The sequence below is a fragment of the Chiroxiphia lanceolata genome, chromosome 13 (genome assembly GCF_009829145.1).
Source record: "Chiroxiphia lanceolata isolate bChiLan1 chromosome 13, bChiLan1.pri, whole genome shotgun sequence".
Classification (NCBI taxonomy): Eukaryota; Metazoa; Chordata; class Aves; order Passeriformes; family Pipridae; genus Chiroxiphia; species Chiroxiphia lanceolata.
The window spans coordinates 1,731,196-1,755,114 of NC_045649.1; the positions used below are offsets into that span (position 1 = coordinate 1,731,196).

The 23,919-nt window shown below is 53.0% G+C and overlaps 1 protein-coding gene across 1 annotated transcript in view; it reads right to left on the reverse strand.

Annotated features, from left to right (window-relative positions):
- The window catches only part of VAC14 (VAC14 component of PIKFYVE complex), a 57,551-nt gene that overhangs the window by 19,838 nt on the left and 13,794 nt on the right, over positions 1-23,919 (reverse strand). The window contains exons 11-14 of the mRNA XM_032701509.1: positions 21,103-21,247; positions 20,741-20,806; positions 11,230-11,383; positions 797-929 (exon numbers count right to left, since the gene is read on the reverse strand). Of these exons, the coding sequence (XP_032557400.1) occupies positions 797-929; positions 11,230-11,383; positions 20,741-20,806; positions 21,103-21,247 (498 nt within the window). The remainder of the gene's footprint in view (positions 1-796; positions 930-11,229; positions 11,384-20,740; positions 20,807-21,102; positions 21,248-23,919) is intronic.

Genomic DNA, 23,919 nt, shown 5'->3' on the forward strand with positions numbered 1-23,919 from the left:
GAGCTCTGCATGCTGTGTTTTTCCATTTCCACTGAGTGATGAGACTCCCTTATCAGTACCTGACACACCCCTCTGCCTTTGGAGAGGCTGCTCTCTTCTCCCACAAGAGCATGGCTTGTATCTCATGCTCTCCCCCTGTTCATTTTGATGCCACATCCATGAAAGCAAGGGAGGAAAGCCTAGGGTCCTGCCAGCTCCTTCCACCAACCTCCTTACTGATTTCTCCACCTTGCCTCCACCGTTAACCCTGTTATTTCCCAGCAAGCTGAGGAACTGATACCCCTTGCCTCAGATGTCATTGCACTAAACACGACTCCCTGCCAGCTGCTTGGCATTCCAGCCTTCAGGGCATTTGGCTATCCAGCCTCCACAACCCTTGGGCCTCCACAACTCTTGGCTCTCCAGCCTCCACATCTCCAAGCATCGAAACACATGGCCTTGGATGGGCACCTCGCCGAGCCGGGTGCAGGGATTCACTTGGCTTGGCACTCCGAGTGCAAACCTGTCTTTATGCTCTGACTGGTCTAGCTGTTTCTTAATGAAACAGGCTCTGACAACACTGTTTAATAAGGAGCCACTTTGCCTCCGGGGATGGGAGAGAGAAATATGGTGCCTTGACATGTGAAAGGCAAATCTCATTTGCTCCAAAACCGTTTGCTGGAGAGTAAGGGAGGCTTGGAGAAACGGTTCTGGCTCCAAGGGAGCGTGGTGCTTGGGCTGCTCGACCCTGTCATCCCCATCCCACCCATCCCAGGGGTGCTCAGGGGCTTTGGTGAGGCTGGTGGAGTGCTCTGACCTGATGATGAAGGCTCCTCTGGTCTCCAGGAGTTTCCGTTCGCTGCTGAAGCGCTTGAGCAGGTTGATCATGAACTTGTAGAAGTAGGAGTTCATGGTGGGGGTGGAGGGTGAGTACTCCAAGCCCTTCATACCTGGGGAGGCAAGGGGAGAACAAATTAGAGCAGCCAGGGCCCTCCTGCCAAAGCCTGGATCGGAGAGCAGACACCCAAAACACAGTCACAGCACTCAGCAGAGGAGGGCTGGGGCACGAAAATATTTCCAAGCCTTGTATAACTGTATCTGGCAGGTCCAAGCACAGCCAGCCCTGTTGCAGCTCTCTCCAGCCCAGGGGAAAGCACACCTGGGGGTGAAGTGGGCTTTTGGGGAGTTCATTCCAGAGATGTTCAGCTTTAGTAGCTGGTAGGAAAAGGGGTACCTGAGATTCTAAATTGAGGCAACCACATCTCCTCGGATATGACACGTACACTCATCCCAAAACAACCAGATTGCTGGTGAGCTGAAGTGCCTGTAAACCAACCCCACAGGCCACAGATGCCCCAAACCCAGCGTGCACGCAGTGGCAGACAAGCACATTCAGCCCTGGGTCACAGCACGGCCACCACTTTACACTCAGTGTAAAGTGATTTTCCCTGAGCAGGAGCCACTTGGTGCAACAGTGTCACATACAACGTGCTCCAGGGCTGGCATAAAGTACTGCTCAAACCACAGCAGAGCTCCAGGCTTAAGGACTGTACCGGTCTGAGACTGTTTGCAGGGTGGGCAGACAAAGGGGCAGCTCCCAGCTCAGGGAAATATCCCTTCCAACCCACAAGAGCAGGGAGCTGGCAGGTAAAGATTGCTTTTCCCACAGTGAAACCCCAGGGGAGGTGGTTTGTTTAGCAGGACGGCGCTCAAAGCAAATGTTTGGAGAGAGCGTTTCAAAGGCGACTTTGCAACGAGGGGAGCTCTCTCCCTGAATTTATCCCTTGGAAAGACTGTGTCTGACTGCAGTAAGGAGGGAAGTCAGCACACATGAGCACCCCATGGTTATTCCCCTCCCCAGTACTTTCATCAGATAACCGATGGAAGCCTGAACAGTTTGATTTATGGATGTTGTCTGCTTCTATGGACACTCAGCAGAGCATGGAGCAGCCAATTAAAGATGCAATTAAGCTGCCAAAGCCCAGGAAAGCTGATGGAAAAGCCACTGGGCTGTTTTCCACCCTGCCTCTCCCAAAGATACACTGAGATACAGGCAGGGCAGCTTCCCCAGGTTTGGATTTAGCATCTAAGAGAACACACAGAGCCAAAGAAAAAGGAAAATGAAATACGAAGTCATCCTCACCAAAATCTGGGGTCCTCTCCACACTGGAGCTGTGTGTTCACCCACCCCTTAGTTATCTGAAACCCCAAACCTGGCACCTCCCTGAGCACAAGTGTTTGCCATTGCATCATGTTTCCCCTCAGCTGTGGGGAAGATGATCTGGGGGGGGGGAAAAAAAAAAAAAAAAAAGGATCCAGCTGAGCCGATGGGCTCCAAAACAAAGGTGTGTTTGTTCAAAGGCAGGGAGAACCCGGTGCGAAAATACAGCCGTGCCCCACGTGTCCTGCCCCACATGTCCTCGCTCCAGCTGCTCAGCACTGCTCAAAAGAGAGAAGGGACATGGTCTGGAGGTGACATGGGATGGCTCTGCCTTCCCACTGCGCCAGCCCACAGACCAGCCTCAAACCTCCCAGCAGAGCCTGGTTTGCTTTCTGCTGGGAAGGGAGGTGAAGAGCAGATATAAACTGGCTTTCACAGCTTAAAAAGTGGTATTTTTGCCTGTTTTCTTAGCAATGCCGAAGGCATCCAAACCTGGCTGTGCTGCAACACAAGAGCCAGCAGCAGGCAGGACATCACACTTTCATTCCCACCAGCTAGCAATGCCCCAGTGCTGTAGCTTGTCCAGGGGAAGGTCTTATCTTGCAGTTTCTTCCTTCTCAGGACCCCAAAAACAGTCTCTCTCAGCCCCACAGCACCATGGATGGCACTGCTACCAGGGCAAGTCCCTTTTGGCAGAAGCACTGGGAGCAGCTCCTGTTCAGTGTTCCCTCACATGGCAAAGGCAGCTTGGTACCTCGCTGCTGCCTCACATGCCTTCCAGCCCAAACACTACATACCCAAAAACACATCCCAAAGAAAAGACAGGAGAAGGCAGCAATTCTTCCCCTCCCTGAAAGGTCCAGCACTTCTGCTGTGCACAAGACAAAGCCCAGGAGCTGTGTGGCTGGGAATGTGGTTCAAGACTGACCACCCAGAAGCACCCTCGGATCCATGATCTGAGGTGGTGCAGCATCTCCTGCATCTCCACCTGGAGGATGGGTCAGCTGAGCATCCAAAAGTCAGAATCTCCTTGGAGATCAGATCCCAGCTCCAGCCTGTAGGACTTTCAGTCCTGCTGTTTTCTTCCACCAACTGGCTCCCGAACTTCCAGCCTAGAGGAAGCTGGGCAGTGGGTCAGGGATCTTGGGAGCAAGGAGGGACTGAGATACAGAGACCATGAGAACAAGTCTACCCTGTTTTTCTTAGGAGAGGAAAGCGTAATGTGACAGTCTGCCCACCACAGGAAGCTTCTTCGCCATCCTTTGCCTCTGGGAGCATCGAGACAAAACTCCAGAGGGATCATTTCTCCATCCCTTACCCACCTGGCACCCAGCAGCTCTGCCTGCATGTCCCTAAGGAAGGCTTCCACCACGGCACGCCGTGCCAGAGAAACCAGCGTGTGGGAGGCTCCCGGGCTGCAAAAGACTCAACCAGATCTCAGCTGGAGTTCAAACAGGCAATACTTCTTCCAAGCAGGCAAAGCAGTTCTCTCTTCCAAAGCCTCCCAGTCCTCCAAACTTCCTGTTAGCTCTGTTCACAGGATGTCTAGGAAGAAGCGGCTGGCACCTTGTTTGCCGCGGTGTGACCCTTCCTGGTGCAGCCCTGAGCTCAGCTCGCCGCCCTGCGGGTTACAGCTCAGCACCGCGGCGCTCCCGGCTCGACAGAACCCTAGGAGCAGCCTGTCAAGTGCTTCTATGAAACACGAGAAACAAGCAGAAAGAAGTGTTAAGAAAACTGTGGCATAATTAATTGAAGCTTGCACCTCTCCCCCTTTCCCCGAAGCAAGACTTTGCAGATCCGTAACCTGCCAGATCGGCTGCTAACATAGCCGGGGCTGGTGGCACATCACAGCTCTGCTGCCTTTTTTTTTTTTAATCTGGCATGGAGGAGGGAGCTGGAAGAAGAAAGATCCCTGCTCAGAGGAATGAGGAAACTCAGCCCGGACATCCACGAGAATTGGAACAAATGGGAATTTTGGGCTCAGAGGAACATCAGAGCAGTGAAACAAGATGAGGCTACAGTGAGTCCACACCAGCCTGGGCCTTATCATTGAATCACAGAAGGGACCCTAATGCCCATCTAGTTCCAAACCCCCTGTCACAGCCAGGGACACCTTCCACTAGACCAGGTTGCTCAGAGCCCCATCCAACCTGGCCTTGAACACTTCCAGGGATGGGGCAGCCACAGCTTCTCTGGGCAACCTGTGCCAGGGCCTCACCACCCTCACAACAAAGAATTTCTTCCTAACATCTAAGCTAAATAAATCCTCTGTCAGTTTAATTCCAGTACTCTTTGTCCTATCCACAACTACAGCACCCTCCTGCAGCCCAGAATGCCAGGCTTTCCCTGGATTCCCTTCACAGCCTGGGACAGAGCCAGGGACACGAGGGGGCTGCTTGGATCACCTAAGCCAGCAGCAGAATGTGTTCCCCCAGCCACGGGGCGAGCGGAGCAAATGCCCGTCAAACCCTCCCGTGCCTTTCTGAGCACTCACCAGCGGTTCACACCGTTCCCATCGCTTGCGTGGCCACGCTATAAATCAACCCAGACAGGCAATTAGGGATCTATATTAAGGCCCTTATAAATATATATTGTACATCAGCCTGGAACATTCAGGCAGTCTGGCTGCTTGATGGGCTGAGCTGTGTCAAGACCTGCAGTGCCCAAAGTGTCCCCAGATTGCTCTGGGTGAGACAGGCAGACTCTGACACGAACTTGGATTTTTCTACCTCAGCCACGAAGTGTGGAACTTCAGCCTGGCACAAAACACAACTTCTATTAATTTACTATAATTGGTTTCAAACCAGTCTTAATTAAAACCGGTGTGGACTTGCTTAACTCCACTGAAACCAAATTGAAATAAGATTGGAGCAGAATTGATTCCTTTCCGAAGCGAGCTAAAGCTGGGTAAGCTGGTTAAAGAGTATCCACAAGGGTATTTGCGGTGGTTTAGCTAAAATGATTTACCGCAATCTCTAATTGAAGCAATTTCAGCTCGGATATAGGGAGGGTAAGCTAAGAGTTGGCGAGGCCAAGCATCCTTCCCGCCCCAGCGCTTCCCCCGAGGCATCATGTTTCCAGCTCAGCCCGGAGAATGATCTCCCTTGGCTCCTCTGGGAGCAACAGGGATAAACCCGGTGGCAGCCGGAGCTGGTCCATGAGCCTCCAGCCCGCTGGAGTGCCAGCGGCGTGGGAGGTGGCACTGCCAGATGGTGCTCGGCGAAACCCCCGGGCAGCGACGTGGGAATCTGCGCAGCGTCTCCCCCCCGGCAGCCCTTCCCCAGGATGTTTTGAATTTCAGCTTTCGCAAACACGGAGCGGCGAAGCCTCTCGCGGAGTGGGATAAAAATAGAGCCGTAAAAAAGGCAAATCCTCCCCTCCTCCTCCCAAAAAGCCGGCGCAGGGCGTAGCTGGAAACAGATGTGAACGTGTCGGCAGCTCAGCTGGGCTCTGGAAAATCTCCGCTCTCCCCTCTCCAGAGCACAGGATGCTGCCGAGGAAACGAACCCAGCAAAATTGTGGATTGCACGGCCACAGGCTGTGCCCACCTGCTTTCGCCTGGTCACACGTGGATGCTTCTCCCCTTCTGACCCGGCTGAAGAGCCACGGGTTTGCAATTCCCGACGCTTCGGCACCTCACCAGAAGAGGGTTTCCCAAATGGCTCAGGGCACATATTTTGATGCCAAACGAGGCCTTTTCTGCCTCCTGGATCCTCCTACACTTGAACCAGGGTCTGTGCTTGTGGCCGCCTTGGAGGAAGGCAGCAGGCAATGATAACCCTGATGACTTTCCCAGGAAGGTTAGTGCTCCACGACTGCCTCATTTTTCTTTGCTAAGGTAAACTGATAAGCAAAAATGTAGCAGGTGTGTAGCTCAGCCAACGTACAGGAGAACAAAGTGCCCATCAGAGCTGCAAACCAGGAAGGGTTAAGCTTGGTGGTGAGCTTAGAGCAGGTTGAGGCTCCTGCACAGAAAGGTGAGGCATATGGAAGATAATCTGTAAGCAGGAACATGCAGCAATGGGCTGCTAGTTTGTTTTCACCTCATTCCACACCCCATCCTCCAAATTTCTCACATTTTGGGAAAACTGAGGCAGCCCAGCAAAGTAACTGCACAGGAGGGCTTGGCTGGGAATGATCTTTCCTACACCATTGCCTTCTTTATCTGCACCTACAGATCACTAATCCCAGCTTTTATTCTGCAATCCCCAGGCTTTCTGGCTACCCATGTGCTGTGACCATCTCAGGAGGGGTGGATACCTGGAGGCATGCCAGCCAACTTAAGGCTACATCTGGATGATCTCTCCCAGGGTTTTCCAAGGCATCCAGGAAAAGAAACAAATCACCCTTTCCTTTGAATTCCCCTCCTCCCCAGGAGGCAGAAGAGCATTTTTGACAGTCAACCCTCCTGAACAGCTTCATGCCAGTAGGGAGATGCCAGAGCCACCAACCATCAGGAACCAGTCCGCTGAGCTCAGAGCACTCAGGAACACCAGGTCTCTCCTCTGCCCACCTGGCTCCTCTGCTCCCTGCTGTCACACTCCTGATGCTGTGAGAACTGCTGGAAGCTGGCTCCTTCACGAGCAAGCGGTCGGTGGTGTGATGTCAGCTGCCCCCTTGCCTTTTGTGGGGAGGATGAGTAAGGAGGGGTTTCGCTTTTATCCTGCCCTAACATCAGAAACACCAGTTTAGCAAATCTGAGCCATCTGACAAGGGCCAACCTTCTCTTTCCTATCTTTCACAGACCCCCTGCACCCTACACACTCACCTGGTATTTTCAGAGGCTGCCCTAACACTTTCCACACTGTCTGGAGGTGGGACCCTGTCCTACACTGCCACCTCTGCAGATCGATGATTACACAAATGAAGGGATATTACAACAAAAAGGGAGTGGTTTGGCTCATTGAGAATAAAGTGCCCCAGAAATATGTTGAAAGGAAAGCCCTATCAGAGAACACCTCAACTCCTGTCCAGGCTCTGGAGCGCTGCGTGCTCTCCAGTGGGGACACAGCAAGTCTGAACTCAACAGACTACACTTCTTGGGGACTCCTAATCCACTGACTCCTGGGATCTCCATGGACTCTTGGTGGAAACCAATTAATTACCTCATCAGGCATGTTAGTGCATCCACACAAGGAGCCAGGCTCCTGGTAAACATCCTACAGCGTGAGGTGCTCAGAGGGTCCGGCACTGTCCCCGCCAGCTCCGGCAGGAAGCCAGGCAGGAGAGACCAGACCGAGCTGGAGAGGAAACAAAGGGCCATAACTGCTTCTCCTTACAAAGCTGTGGAGAAGGGAAGGAAGAGTCATGTGCAAGAGCTACCCTGTGCAAGGCAGCAGCTGGTGTCGGCATCCCTTTGGACTGAGCTCTCTTCTCCTGTGCAGGGCAGAGCTGTGCACCAGGCTGGAGGGATTGCACCTTTGATATCATGGAATGGTTTGAGTTGGAAGGCACCTTAAAAAACCATCTGGTTCTAATTCCCCTGCCGTGGGCACGGACACCTTCCATTATATCAAGTTGCTCAGACCTCTGTCCAACCTGGCCTTGGACACTTCCAGGGATGGGGCAGCCACAGCTTCTCTGGGCAACCTGTGCCAGGGCCTCACCCCTCCCACCATGAAGAATTTCTTTCTAATACCTAATCCAAATCTACTCTATTTCAGTTTGAAGCCATTCCCCCTTGTCCTGTCACTCCATGCCCTCTTCAAAAGTCCCTCTCCAGCTCTTCTGGAGCCCCTTTCAGGAACTGGAAAGGACTCTAATGTCTGCCTGGAACCTTCTTTTCTCCAGACTGAACCACTCAGCCTGTCTCCATAGCACAGGTGCTTCAGCATCTGACGTGACCTCCTCTGGACTTGCCATAATAGGTCCATGCCCTTGCTGTGCTGAGGACCCCACAGCTATGGATGCAGTGCTCCAGCTAGGGTCTTGCCAGAACGGAGTAAAGGGGCAGAATCACCTCCCTGGACCAGCTGGCCTCAGTGACAATCACTCTTGGGTCATCTGCTACATGTCTCAACTTCTACAAGGTTGGCAAAACATTCCCAAAGCAAAGTAGCTAGCTGGATTCCCATCATACAGACCAGATCAGATCATTTGCACCATCACCCCTGCACAGCCCTGCAGCTCTTCTCCCTGAAAAAGTGGGCACAAGATGACCAAGGAGAGAATCCTGGAGGGCAGCACCCAGCCACCCTCTCCCAGGGCAGCTGGAGCAGGTTGGGAGGGGATGCTGGAAGTCCCCCAGTGCTGAGCTGGGCTGGCCCCAGCTCACAGTGTTTGGAGAAGGCGTCGAGGGCAGCTGACCTTACGTAACGGGAGAACAAAGCGGCTAAATAAAAACTGGAGCTGGGAACGGGCTGCGGAAGTGGGACACGGCTTTCCTGACTAATCAACCAGCATCTGAAGGAAACCGAACTCAATGGCAGGGAAACAACTGCATAAACACATCCTGAGGGAAGAAAGGGAGAGAGAGGAAGCGGGGGGAAGACCTTGGGGGCACTGGCCCCTTCCACCTCCACTCCTGCCCTTACTGTTTGGGTGGCAAAGCCTGGAGAGCCAAGATGGAGATTGCAGCGTGGAAACCTGCTGTGAGCTCTAGGATTTCAAAGGGTGACCTTGCTCGTTTACCTGCAAAGCCACCAACTGCACGCTTGGAAGGGCCTCAGGGGTGAGAGAGGATGGAAGCCAAGACGGCTCAGCAGCTCTCCTCCCACTGCTGGCTTCAGTGGTATCTTGGTCTAAAGTGGATGAAGGGAACAGAGAGATTGAACCCTGGGGATGAGCGCTGGTGCTCTGCAGCCCCCCACTCTGATGGTGCAGTAGCATCCATCCTATTGCCAAAACAGAATCACAGAATCATAGAATTGTGAGGGTTGGAACAGACCTCTGGGAATCATCCAGTCCAAATGCCCTGCCAAGGCAGGGTCACCTGGAGCAGGTGACACAGGAACCAGGTGGGTTTTGAATGCCTCCAGAGAGAGAGACTCCATGACCTCCCTGGGCAGACTGTTCCAGTGCTCTGCCACCCTCAATGTAAAGAAGCTCTTCCTCGTGTTGAGGTGGAACTTCCTGTGTTTTAGTTTATGGCCACTGCTCCTTGTTCTGTTGCTGGGCACCCCTGAAAAGCACTCCTCCTCAGTACTCTCTGAATCAAGGCACCCTAGGGAACCCTCCCATACATCCCAGTACAGAAACAGTGCCTCCAGAGAAGGGCTACACCCTCTCTTTCACCTTGTGATTTTTGCCTGGGAAGGGCAGTTTCAGCTCACTTGCTCTCACTGTGCATCACCACCCCAGGACCAAGCACAGACACGGGGATTTCCACCGGTCACCCTCCTGCTCCAAAACAACATTCTGACAAAAGGAGTATTTTCCAGGAGCCTCTGCTTTTCCAGGCGTAATCCAGGAAGGTCCTGGTCCAGCTGTGACCCCTCAATTTCCCTGGGGGAACTCCCCAGAAGCCCATCCAGCCTCAGCCTTGGGTGGTCAGAGCCAGACGGGACTGGGGCCATAACAAACGTCCGAGGCCAACAAACCAGCTCCTTCTTCCCCTCCCCAAAAACATCTGCCTTTGGGTAAAAGCCAGTGACCCTGCAAAGCTCAGGCTGAAATAAATTCTTAAGAAACAATTTTCTGTTACATTACAGGGAAGAGGAAAATAGGTGAGGAAGCCAGAGCCCATTAGGACCTGTATGGGGGCAAGTTATCCCATGCTGGGGCAACAGGAGCTCTGGCTGCAGCAGATCTACTCCAGGAGGGCAGAGTCAGACTATTTTTAAAGGTTACACTTGAATAAGCGAAGCCAAGTTGCTCTTCCAGAGAGCTAACAAGGGCCACGGCAGTCGTTAGGATCCACGCCATCCAGCCTGCTATTTTTAGATCATCCAGAAGGAAGGAAACCTCAGACAACCATCAGTGTGAGCTGAACTGCAGCTCCTCAGCTGCTTGGCCAGCGCCACAGGAGCCGCTCCACCCTGGCGGTCTCACTTCTGACAGTGGGAGGATGGATGAGACTTGCAGAGGGCTTGGGGAGGTCACCACCACTGCAGCCCCCACCTCTCCACTGCAGAGATAAAGCTGCCAGCAGGAAACAAGTAGATCCACAAAAAAAAAAAAAAAATCCCACCCTGAGCAACCCTAAACCTGAGCCGGTTGCTGGCGCAGACATTCGTAAGACCAGGGAGGGGTGAACGATCCAGGATCTTCAGAGAAAACAAAGCCTGGGGATGGGAAAGCGAAGCCTCCCTCTCCAGTGGTGATTTTGCAAGGCCCCGTGGCTGCATCCTGTGCAGGGAGAGGCAGGCTTGGCTCTGGGCTTGGGTTGCAATCCAAAGCTCACATGAAACGTGCTTTTGGCTGGGACGACCTGGCCTGGGGACTACAACAGGGAGGCCCTTAAATAGCAGCAGAGGCGGGGAAGGAGCAGCCAAGGAACTGTGAAGGATGAGCCACAGACAAGGGAAGGTGGAAAAAATTTCCCCATGTGCTGGGCTAATGAATGAAAGGTTGTTTTTTTTTTTTTTTATGCCCCAAGTCCCCAGAAAATAGGATCGCCCCTCTTCATCTCTCTCCTGAGGTTCTGCCAGGCACTCAGAGCAGCACAGCAGTTCACAGCCAATGAGGGCAGCCTTCAACAGGCAACATCACAGGAACAGACCCCTCAGGGATCCCTCTGCAGATCTGTGGATGTTTTGGAGACCTGGGTTTGCAGCCAGCATCCCATCCCACACTGATTCTAGGGCGCTGAGGGTTTTTACAAGGAAAGAAGAGGCTGGCACCCAAGGTCTTGTAAAAAATAGGACAATAATGACCTCACTCCACACTGGCCTCTGCAGCATCTTGCTGTTAAACCAAGCCCTAAATCCCCAAAGCAAGAACTAGAGAGAAGAGCAATAAAAATAAAAGCAGTGCCCTGGTCTGCGCCACGGCAGGCTCCGTTCCCAGGCTGTCCTGGGGGGGATGAAGATATTGATTTCTTACTGTAAGAGAAGCTTCCCCTTCTGCCTGAGCAAACCTGATCGGTGCCATGGAACATCGAGAGAGCCCTGGAGCAGGGAGGCACAGAGCTGTGGCACAGGGGCACTCACTAGAGGAGCTCAGCTGGCCAGCCCTGGCTGGGACGTGAAGCTCTGCTGGGCCGGGTCGCGCGTCGGAGCCATCCCAGGGACCGTGACCCTCCTCTGTCTGTCCCGCTGGGGAAGAAGCAATCTCAGCCAGCAGCTCCAGGTCCTTCAGGATAACCTGCGGAGAGAGGGATGGTGCAGAGTGAGCACATGCAAGGGCAGACGGTACAGGGAGCTTTCCTTCACAAATCCAGGGCCAGAGAGGGTGAGATGGGTAGCAAACACCAAGTCCCAGCACATCAAGAAAGGTGTAGGGAGAAGAGAGCTATACCTGTAAGGCTCCACGTGGAAATTACAAATTCTTGCAGAGGGGATAGGGCAGGAAAGAGGAAAGGGGAAACATCCTTCCCCCCATTTCTGCTCTGTGAGCCCCAAGGGAGCATGTGAAATTAAACCAAATTTACACAATCAGGAGCAGGGCTTGCCTTCCTCTCGTCTCACTTCGGGGAGGTCTGGGTTTTGCTTCCCCATTCCCCCTCATAACGAAATATTTGGGACAATCCCAGCAAGAGCACAGGGACGTTCTGGGGCATACACCAGCCAGCCCCTGCATGCAGGGCAGCATCCCAGGAAAGGCTCAGCTCATGACATCGAGGCAGAGCTGCCATTCGGATTTCATAGCTCTTTCCTTCCAGAAGTCACCAAATTAGTCTAAATATAGCATTTCTGGAGAAGTTATTACCGAGTGGGGTTTTTTTTTTTTTCCGTCCTCAACCCTTCTCATGTCTCAGGCTATTTTGGGTCCCCCTTCGTTCAAATGTCCTTGGGTCTGGATGTTTCATCAGCTGTCCCCGAAGCTCTGAGTGTGGTGGGGCTGTGTGGAGCAGAAAGGCTGCCAAAAAGGGTCGACTGCCATGTCTAGCTCACTGACATCTGGCAGAGCACATCCCTGACTACCCCTTGTCCACCAGCACAGCATTCCAGGCTTTCCCTGTGTTCTCACAATGAATCTTTCTGAGGAGATGCAGTTATATGAGAGTTTTAGTTTCTGAGCTAACAGAGAAAACCCTTACCCCCGGAAAAACAAAAAGCCAATTACATCTCTTTTTTTGATCATGCTAGAAAATATGCCCGAAAATCAGAAAAAGGAGCTCCTGGGTTTTTCTGTTGCACAGATATCCTAAGCTGAGTGGGTTTTTTTTGCAATTAAGGCTGATTTTCAAGCCCCCAGCAGCTTTGGAGCAGGCAGTGTGGTGTCCAGGCTGTGGTGGGAAAGCAGCCTGCCATGGGCACCATGAGGCTTCAGCACGCTTGGGAAGACCCTGTGCCTACAGACATGATTAAGTCTCAGCCTACAGCTCCCCAGGGGAGGAAAAAAAAATAAGACAACAACTTTTACTGCTGTCCCTGAAGAACACGGCACCTCCGTGATGCTGCCAAGGCTGGGAGCTCATTGCCAGCACGGGAGGTCCCTGCCATCACCAGCCTTCATCCTCTTCCACGGTGAGCAGTCTGTGCTCCCTGGCAGACCTTGGTCCTCCCTCTCTGCCTGGTTTTCAAGCGTCAGTGGCTCACACAAAGTGATGTCGGCGGCATTTTGTTTCAAGCTGAGGATGCCCCCGAGCAGAGCTCATGATGCCTGGTCTCCTGAAGCTCTGTGCAGATTCTCTAGTGGCTAATCACGTGGCTCAGCTGAACTTGCAGCCTTTGTACAGGCACTGACTTGGGCCTCAGGCTCTCACAACTGGGCAAATAAACATCTTTAAAGGTTTCCAAGTCTCACTGATTTTGGCTAAAACTGGCAAAGGGACTCGGGGCTTGGCTACTGGGGCTGGCAGGCAAGTGAGAGCTGGGACTCTCCTTCACATGGTGGATTTTGCCAAACAAAACCAGGAGCCAAGGCCGTCTGTGGTTGATGTACAGCAGGACCCAGACACTCACTGCTGCCCTAATCCCCACCCAGCCACATCATCCACCTTAGTCTTCACCACCAGCTCCCGTGGCATCAGGAAACAGGACCACAGCCCCAGGCCAGGCACAAATCATCCCTACTGCTTCCCAGGGTTTTTAAGAGCCATGTCTTGAGGTCAGATCCTTAATCCAACCGCCCAGAGCTGTGTGCCAAACCCCATCTCTGAAATGCTGCTTGGGCTTGGGATGCTCTGGCCAGGACAGCCTGGGCAGCAGTGACTGGTGCCACTGGAGGGCATGGCTGGACCTCTCGAGCTTTGGAGAGGTTAAGGAGTGTCCCCTCAGGCCAGCTGTACAGGTCACAGGCAGGAGGTAGAAAAAGAAGCATAGGATGAATTTTGCAACTGAAAGCCACGGAGGAAGTAAGAAGCAGGAGGGATGGGTGCACGAGCACTGGAAGAGCAGGCAGCTGCAAAGACCTGGGGTTTTCCAGCCGTGGGAAAGAGGCAGGGATCTCCAGCTCCTGCTGCTTCTTCCCCGCATGCTCCGGAGTGGGTTCCCAGCTGGAGATGGAGGAAAGGCAGGAGCGCTTGGTATGCACTGCACATCCCTGTGCTGAGCAAAGCTGGAGCTGGAGGCTTTGTGCGAGCCAGGAGGCTGTAAGAAAGCAATATCCTGCCATTGCCATGGCAACGAGCGGCTGCGCCAGGCGCGAGCTGGTCCCATCCGTCAGGAACCCAGCGGCCTTCGGACCCCACAGTGCTGGAGCACGAGGGTCAGGGCCATTCCCAGCTGCCAGGTGAAGGTGTGATCCTGACAGCCAGCCTGGAGGATCAGCCCCCAAGGGGGTTTTCCTGGTCCCAAGGGGATTTCGGGAAAGATTTCCCAGTGGTGATGAGACACAGGACAGTGTGCCCCGCTCTGGGCGAACGTGAGGCTGGTTATAGGAAGGAGCAGGGGAAGCAGCATCGTGATGGATGGGGAGACCTGTCCAACATCACAAGCCATTCCCAGCACGGGGATGAAGAGCAGCATGGAAGAGCAGCGAGCTCTGGGTGGCCGGGTAACCAGAGGCAGGTTTTCTGACAGTTATAAATAAGTGGCTATTTCTCCTTCCTGGGAATAAGCAAGATTTCTCCCTGCATTGCCTCCGGAGCGCGGATTTTGAGGGCACACACAACTGTCGGCTCCTCCAGATCTAGGTCAGGTTAATTTGCTGCTCGTTCTGGTTGAACGGAGCCGAGCCCGGCCCTGCCGGCGCGGGGGGAAGAGCAGCCCCCGGACGGTGTGTGCGGGATGGGATGGATGGGATGCACCTCCCCGTGCGTGCGAAGCGGCGCCTCGATGCTCCTGGAGGAGGGGGAGGATTTGCCCCTGGTCAAAACGCTGGGCTGGCCCCCCGTGGCAGGGGGAGGTGAGGTGACCCCAAATCTGCTGCAGGCCCCCCAGGGCAAGGCTCAGCATCCCACAGCACACGCTGACTACCAGGACACCAGGCGGGTTAGGCAGCTGCTCCTGGGGCACACACACAGTGGGCAAGGATGCAGACCAAGCTCATGAAGGTGTTCTCCCTGCTGGTATTTGTGGAAAAGTTGGGGGGAAAAGAAAGAAAATAAAATATTAAAATGCCTGTGTGCAGCAGGGAGATGCTCACGAGCAGCTTCGTGTGTCCCAGTGGGTGGGTATTCCCCAGATGATGAAATGGGGCACACAACAGCAGGGATAAGGTTATTCTTACCAGGGAGAAGATGAGAATTCAGCTGAAGCAAGAGGCTAGCAAGTCAGAAAACAAGAAGTTTAAGGCCTGCAAAGCACTTCTTCAAAGGGGACCAAGAATCAGGGAAACTGGAAAACCCCACAGCATTTCCAAGACAGGCAAGGCAGGTGGAGGAGCGACCCAGTGGGAACCAGGAAAATCCAAGGATGCTGCTGGGTGCTTCCTCCTGCTCCACCACTCAAAATGCAGCCCTTCAGTATGCACTGAGGCTTCTCCAAAGGCCTTCATTTATTTTATTTCTTCTCCCTCCAAGCCTTTTAGCCGTAGCCAGGGGAGGGAGGTGAGCATGGGCAGGCAGTCCTGGAGCCAGGAGTGGCCAGCAGCAAAGCTGGCTGAGCCCCAGGCACACACAGTGTGGAAAGCAAACTTACGTCCCCCCAGCCTCCACTAGCTTTAAAGACAGAAAAAGAAAAGAAAACTCACCATTAATCTTCCCACAGCAATGTAACCAAACCTCTTTTCAGGTCCCCAGCACAGTGATCTGGCCAAGATCTAATTTTTTTTTTTTGCATTCCCAGGAGGGGATGGGGAGCAGAGGGGAGGCAGCAGGGCTGGGGGCTTCTCCTCTCTTCCTCAGGGCAAATCCTGCCAGGTCATGCCAACACTTGCTCACAGCACCAGGAAATACAGCTGGCAGTGGAGGGGGGGTACTTGGTAATACAGCCACAACCAACCCAAACCAAGCTGGAACCTGAAAACTCCCTGTCCACCCTCCTGCTTTTGCAAATCCCCCAGCTGTCCCTGCTGCTGGGGCTGGGAGGGCCAGGCCCGCAGCACCCTGAGCACTGTCACAGCTCAGAGCACCTCTTTAAATGTGTTTAATTGGCATATGGGGAGCTTAGCAGGCTACCTGATGCCAGTCACAGGGCGGGATGCCAAGGAGGTATTTCGTAGAAACCTTAAGGTTGAAAAATACCTCTAAGATCATCGAGTCCAACCATCAACCCAGCACCACCGTGCTCACAACTAAACCACATCCAAGTGCCAGCAAGTGCTGTTCTTTCATTAATTAAAGAGCAGGGAAGGAGGCAACGCAGGTCCAGCCAGCAGGACAGGGCTGGAAGAAGCTGAACAGCCCCAGGGTATCCCTGCAGGTCATGCTGTGGGAGGCTGGATGCCTGCAAACCCTTCAAATTAACATCCAGAGTCCCAGAGCTTATGAAGGTAAAGGCTTTGCTTTCATTTGCTACCCTGTCTCCCATCCAGCATCTCCCTCCACACCCTGGGAGGGCACCCAGAGCCCAGCTCATGACATCCTGCATCCTACACCCCCATCCCACCCTGGACCCTCTCTGAGACAGCTCCCCAGGACAGGGATTGCCTGTCCTCCATGGCAGACAGGTATTCTGTGGTTTTAGACTGCTCCATGACTTCACCCAGGAACACCACAAGCACCACCTTGAGCCCAGGCTGCCAGTTTGCTCCAGTTGTTGTTCAGTGTATGTATAAACTCCATGTGTATACGTAAGCCAGGAAGTTACGGTCCAAAACTGATGCTGAGTCAAGAAGCTCCCTATGGATCACACTTCCCACCACAAAACTTCCTGTTCCTGCACTGCACAATGCACAGACTGTTGTTCAACCCAGTGGCCTTGCAATGTCTCGAGTCCTCAAAAGCCATCACCCACTTCTGCCTACAGGCTGCTTCAACCTATGGTAATCCAGGCTGACCACATTTTCCACCATCCAACTGGAATTATATACACCTTTCTATACTCCATTATTTCACTCCCAAGCTCACTGTCAGGGCAACTTGCCTCTTGAAAACCAGTAGCCTCCCAGCTTTGGTACCTTGCAGCTTTGAGACGCTCTCCAGAGAAGCCTTACCACCAAAAAAAGTTCAAACAGAAGCCAGGCACACATATGTTAGAGTTCTCCTCTTTACAGTCCTTAGCTTACACCCTCTGCTTTGCACCAGGTCACAGGATTTCGGCCCTGGTGGATGAAAGGCTGGGAGCTGGAGCACAAGGGCCCTAAACCCAAGAGAGCAAAGCTCCAAACCAAACCATGCTAAGACAGCTATTGGCTTTGGCACAAGCTTTTGTTCAGCTTCATTGTCCTGGGAATTGGGCACAATGGGAGAAGTTTGCCAGGATTTACTGTGAGAGCAGAGCTCCCAGCAGGGCAGAGACCTGGGCTTTGAAACCCTGCAGTGCTGCAGCAGGACATGCAGGAGGGCTGGAGGAGTCAACAGCAAAGGAGAGAGATGACCATAGGAATACCACCACCGCTGGGCTTTCTTCTCACCTACTTTAATACTGGAAACCCAAGGGAGGGGAGAATGTTTCAGCTTGTCATGGAGAAGTTGGCTTGAAGGTCGTGCAGATTTTGCAGTACATAGAATCAGAGAATGGTTTGAGTAGGAAGGGACCTTAAAAGACCATCTGGTTCTAACTCCCCTGCCATGGGCATGGACACCTTCCACTAGATCAGGGTGCTCAGGGCCCCATCCAACCTGGCCTCGAACACTTCCAGGGATGGGGCAGCCACAGCTTCTCTGGGCAACCTGTGCCAGTGACTCACCACTCTCACAGGGAAGAATTTCTTCCTAATACCTACCTAAACCTGCCCTTTGCAGCCAGTGGCAGCCCACGCTGAGCTCGCCCTCCCTGGGGAAGGACATCAACTCCTGAGCAGACTTCTGAAGGAACTGCTTCTGCACTCAAAGCCTTGCCTGGCCACTGCACAATGCAGGTTCTCACGCTGGCAAAGCTGAGAGGAAGCCAGAGTCTATCCTGCTTCACATCAGACACCAGCTCCACCTCACACGTCATTCCTGCCATGACTCAGACAAAAGTCCCAGCACAACTTTCAACCTCCAGCAAGATTGAGAAGAGCAGATAAGCAGACAGGAACATAAAGAAACACCCATAAAGAAACAACCTCATTTTGAAGCCGGAAAAAAGAAAACAAAGCAAAGAAAGAAATTCAGCAGCGTCACTGCTTCACAGTTTTCTCAGATGCCTTTACCTCCTGTTCAGTTCACCTGAGCTCAGCTCCTGGGTCCATTCAGGGTCCAGGGAACTGAAAGGCTACATCCAAAGCTGTCTTTGCACCAGAAACTCACAGAAGATAATCCTAAAAACATGTCTTCTTTTCAGCAGTGCCTATCAGCAGCAGTGCCTTTACCCTGCAGCTGGAAAGGTCCAACCCACTGCTCAGAAAACAACATTTTCTGACTTTTCACATTTTCTAACGTCAGTTCTTCAACCAGGGCTGCAAGACTCACACTGATGGATGAAGCAGCCAGTGGAGGAAAACCCACTCCCAGCAGGACCTTGCTCTGTCTTGGAGCTGCACCGAAGTTTTTAAGCACATCGAATTTTAAGCAGGGCTTTTATAGACTGCCTTCAAAAGCAGATCTCAGATGCAGGACAGAACCTTCCCCTGCTGGGGAAGCACGAGGTGACGCAGTGCAGCAGCACATCCAACAGCCGGGAATCCTGGATCCCGACTTGTCTACACATCAAAGGGAACTGCTGGTTTCAGCTTCGCTCCAACTTCTCTGTGCTGCCTTTGTGAATCTTAACTAGGTCTCTTGACCATTTATTTACTGGCACAAGAGGAGTGGGTAGGAAGGGGAAGAGAAGGCAGAGATGACTCAGGAGGCTGCAGATACATCATGAGACACTGGCCCCTGTTCAGCACAGTGGAGGAGGTGCAACACCTTGTGCTACTTGAACGATAAAAACAGGCGTGAGAACTTAAAGGGCATGGATCCGGCTCCATCCAGCGTGAGCCTTTCCTTGCTTTAGGCTTGATTATTTATGGCAAGTGCACAGAGAGACTCAGAGCAGCTCAGCAAGACCAGATCTTAAAAATAAGAGACCTGAGCAGTGTCTTTCAGTCTGATACACGGACTAGCACTGAGCCTCCAAAGCCAGATTGTCCTTTGGTGATGAGCTGGTGACAAACAACTGCTCCAGGACAGATCCAGGGCACATCAGGAGAGTGAGAGGTAGCCTCCAGACCATGCACAGGGGCAAGGGGAACCACAGCCACTGCAGAAGGACGTTCAACCTTGCTGGGAAAAAAGATGACACTGACACTGCTGCCCAGCAGGTTCCCGTGGGGAGAGCAGCATCGCAGGAGGACGACAGCAAAAAACCCCTCTGAAGATGTGTACACCTTGTGTTACATCACACAACGTGCACAGCCCTGCCTGGAAAGGGGAGGGAGATGCTTCCTCATCACAGAGCTGATGGTTACCTCATACAGGCCCCCATGCCAACCAGGTGATTCCCAGGCCATCAGCCAGGAGCTTCTGGGGATCACAGTCTGCTCTAGGACAACATAACCACGCACACAAATACTGTACTGACTAGGCAAGCACCCCACATCTCCTTTCCTAATAGACATTGACATTGCAGGTTAGATAGCTCAGTGTGTTCTCATCATTCCCCAAAATGTCCAGCTCAAAACCCCTCTAGTACTTCAGTCATTTCTATTTCCTCTGCAGAGAGCAGCAAATCTGGTTGAGAGCCAGCTGAGCGGTGGTGTTTAATGGATTGACTCGTCTATGGATTTCCTCAAAAAAAAAAAAAAAAAAAAAAGAGCCACCTCCAAACATTTAAATAAATAGAAGCCAGGATTAAATAAATCAGCTTAAAATTACTTTTGAGCCATTCCCAGTTATGTCACATGGAGGAAATGCATCACCAGGGTCCTTTCTTCACTGCTTTTTTCAAATATTAATAAGCAGTGTAATTGCAACATGACTCACTGCGATCTCCTGCCAAGCTGGAGAGACTATCTGCAAGATGCAGGCTTTCTAGAGCATTGCAAAGGCAGATGTGTGCTTGGGGACTCTTTTGGAAAGGTTTGCATCGTAAGCAGCAGGGGATGGAAAATGGCCAGGCAGTTGCTTGCCTTTGCAAGTCATTCCCTCACTTGCTCATTCCCTTCCCTCCTCTCACATGGGATTTATTGTAGGATTGGGGTTTGGTGCACTGAGCATGTAAGGCACAGCAGAGAGCGTGTGATTTTTATTCCATGAGGAAGGTCCTGGCTGAGAAACCAGCCAGAATCCTTTGCAATTCTGGGCAAGAGGTATCCAGCTGATGGTGGAAGCTCCAGGATCGCCTGGGCCAGGCTGTGTGCCAGGCTGTCAGCCTCCAACCTGAGCACTAAAATGCTCCAGTAAACAACTGAGAGTGGGAGAAGACAACACTACTACTAAAATTGAGATGACTGGAACCAGAGAAGAGGGGTGAGGAAGAAAGACAAGGAAACAGGAAAACGGTGCAGCAGCTCAGGAAGGGAGCAGCACGGGAGATGAAGAGCGATGGCAGAGCAAGTGGTCTCACTCTTTGCTGCCTGATTCTCTTTGCTCTCCCAAGCTGAGTGGTTCCCAGCCAATCTGATGCCATGGGGCATCTACTGCAGCCCCACCAGGCAATGCTGCTGCTGCTGCCCTCTGAGCAGTGGGTGCTGCTTAATCGCCTCATGACTTGGATCTGGTAGTGCTGGCTGAACACAGTCCCCCTTGCATCTTCACAGAGGTTGGTGAAAGGCAACTGAATTCCCATTCACCAAGGATCTGATCATGACCCAGCCCCATGGGAAAGACACCAGCTCTGGGGTCTGAAGCACCAGCTGCTTTCCCAGGCAGGCAAAAAGGATTCTTAGGAGTTGGCTTTGAAGGGTCAACTCTCAGAGATGGAAAAGAAGGTTTGTACATCAGAGGGCCCCCAAGACAGCAGGGTTTCCAGCTGGATCAGTTTGGCCCAGTCCCAACACGGGCCAAGCCTCACAAAATACCTCAGTTCATCCAAAAAACCCAAAGCCCAGCTAGATGTGGAGACAGTAAGCTTCCAGCAGGACTTCTGCAGCAGCTGCAGCACTTACCTCATCCGACTCATCTGAGAGGGTCCGCAGCAGGATGGGGAAGAGGCTGTCGGTGTGCCGGAACATCTAGGAGCAGAAAGGCAGCTGGCATCAGTCCTGGTCACTCCCTGCCACAGAACCACCTGCCCCAGGGGAGGCTGCAGAAAGCTTCACCAGCATTTTCCACCTGAGCTGGAGAGCTCTTCTTCCTCAAGCTACGGGGTATCCAGCAGCCAAAGCCTTCTCCGAAAAGGCAGGTGGACACGTGTTCCCACTGCTCCCAAGACAATTACAGCCCATTCAAGGGCACGGAGCAGGCTGAGAGTGCACAAGCTCAGGCCCAAGGGAAGAAGCAGGCTCAAAATGTCAGGTCCCCAACCTACCTTACGAGGAGTCTTGATGTACAAGTGGTAGAGCCATTTCAGGACTGCAATTCTGGTCATCATCCCAATGGATGTGTCGTGAAGGTGGCAGTCCAGCACCTGAACTATTCCATCCAGGTTCAGGGTCACCTGGATCCTCTCGCAGCTGCACAGAAAAGAGAGAGTTTGGTTCAGTGCTGCAGCGTCCAACTCATTCCTCCCATGGTTGGGAGGTCTACAGCACATCAAAGACTGCATCAAACATCTCAGCTCAAACCCTTGCTAGACCAGGTTGCTCAGAGCCCAATCCAGCCAGGCCTTGAACATGTCCAGAAATGGGGCGTCCACAGCTGCTCTGGGCAACCCCTGCCAGTGCCTCACCACAAAATAGTTGGGACTTGCACTGGAACAGGAGACCCCCAGGCAGAAGAGGTCATGTTACAACATTTTTGTGTCCTGTTTGTGGTCCTGAAACCCACCTGATGATTTCCCACCTCCTTGACAGTGGGGACATGGCAAATACCTGTTGCAGGAGACTCGGTTAAGGAGAGATGATGGTTGGAACCAAGATGGTTGGAGGAGACCACCAAGATGAAGAGTATAGTCATGCCTGTCCTACCCAAGCTACTGAATTATTCAAGGCTGGACCAGGCTCTTGCTGATTTTTCCAGTGCGTGCAGAGCGGGCCGTGCATCTCGTTTGATAAGAAATCCTAAGGGGTGGATTTCTCACGGTATAATTTGCAAGTAGAGCTGCAGCTTAATAGGATTTGATCTTCCCCAGGACACACGTTGTAAGGGCGAGACGAGGAGGCTGCGGCCCCTCACAGCCCTGCAGGGATCTGCCTGCTTGATCTGCCTCATGTAACAGATGCTGGGGGCTGAAAATTGCATTTCGCTTTGATATTGAAAACAACAGCCAAGGGCCAAACGCTCAGACGTGCGGAACCGAGGGGAAGGAGGGACCCACAGCATGGAGAGTTGGGAAGGGAGATGTCCAAGGGAGCAGCCTCCCAGGCCACTTAAGCCAGTCCTGAAAGAATCCTGTATCTGGTTCTCCAGCAAAGCCATCTCCCCCAGCAGCAGTGCAGCCTGCCATGCCCCCAGCACAGGGCTGTGTGTGAAGAGGAGAATGAATCCTTGACCCGACATCTCCACGCAAAAATACACTTCGCCTGCGCAGGAGGGGGAAAAGAAACCTCAGGGTAATGCATTTTTCAGAGGGAAGAGGCCGAAAGGACAGCTCAGGGAATCGGCAGGGGAAGCTGTTCCTTTTGAAGGTGGCTTCGAAGCTGTCACACCCACCAGCTCTGTGGTGCTGTCAGGCAGGTGGGGAGGATGCAGGGGGCCATGGTTTAGCACAGCACTGTTAGTCCACTCATACTGGATTCTACCAGCACAGAAACAACTTCCAGCCTGTTTTGTGCCAAAATTGCTCGTGAAGACCCCTCCTCCATGTGTTTTGTGAGCATGGAGTACCTGCCTGTGATGCAGTACCTGGGTAGAGCCTGGGTGGCTCAAGCCAAAACCCACCTGAGTGGACCCCAGGAGGTGGCTGGGAGCACCAGGCTGACCTGGAGCCAGCCAGCCCCCAGTCATGCCATGTATCACTGCCCTGCAGCTCAGCTCCCACCAGGAGAGATGGCAGCTGGGAAAAGCTCCTTTCCAGCTCTCCTCTGCCCGCATCTGCCGAGATAAACCTTTTAGGGGGGTTGCCGGCAGAGCAGCAGCTCGTTTACTCAGCACAAAACCAGGGCACCACCTTGAAAAGGTCCAATGAAAAATCAGAAATTGGGATAAAAATCTCCCACCTCCCACACTCCTCTGCCTCTGAAACGGAGCAGCCCCGGATTACCAGGGGTTGCTGCCTTTCCAGGGGTTACTGCAGCTCCAACGTGGGCTCCCAGCTTGCCCTGGCTCTCCTTAATCCCTGGGAAGCGTGGAGCAGGAGCAGCAGTAATGGCATTGCATTAATGTGATCCTCTGGGCCTGCCACGCCGGCTCCCAGCGCCGGCATCTGCGGCAGGGCAGATGTCAGATGCAATCACTTCCATCTAACCCACTACCCCAGATTCTCCTCTGGAGGATGAACGTGGCCCTGGCACCGCCTCCGTGGTTTGCCTGTGACAGCCAGAACATGTTTTTAGGGCAAACGGAGCGATGATGGGGGCTGTGCCGGGCTCTCACCTCTGGATATTGGTGCCCTTTGCTCACAGTCAGCGGTGGGGCAGAAGACCCACCCCCCAACACATACCCCTATATCAGAAAGCACCCTCCAGCATGGGAACAGAGCTGACTTTACCACTGCACTCAACCCAAAGCAATATTTTTCACCCCATGTCCCTTATCGACTCATTTTCTCATTTCTCCCCTTTCTTCAAGGGCTTTTGCCAACCCTCTCCTCAGCGGTCACCTTTCCTCTGCCAATGCCTGAGCTGTCATCTCCCTCCTGGCCTCCTGCCTGGCCCAGCTGCTTTCCTGACCCTGTTTTCAGACAAGGTTAAGGCCCAGGCCAGGCTCTAGCCTTTAGGCGAGCCCAGCAAAGCGGCCTTGCCAAGGGTGGAAATATCCAGGTTCTTTCATTGTGGTCCAAGTCACAAGGGCAGCTCCCATATGGGCTGGCAGCTGTGCTGCTCAACGGGCTCGAGCCAGCGGCCAGGAGGTAAATAGCTCCTCTCTGCTCTCGGTCCCACAAGCTGTCGCTTTCTTGTCCTCCATCGCTCTCATTTCAGAGCTCTTGGCCTCCTTCTGCTTGCTGCAGTTTCCCAGATCTCCCAGGGAAGTGATGAGGCTAAGAGATCTAGGCAGAGGCATCCAGTCCAATGAGCTGTAGATCACC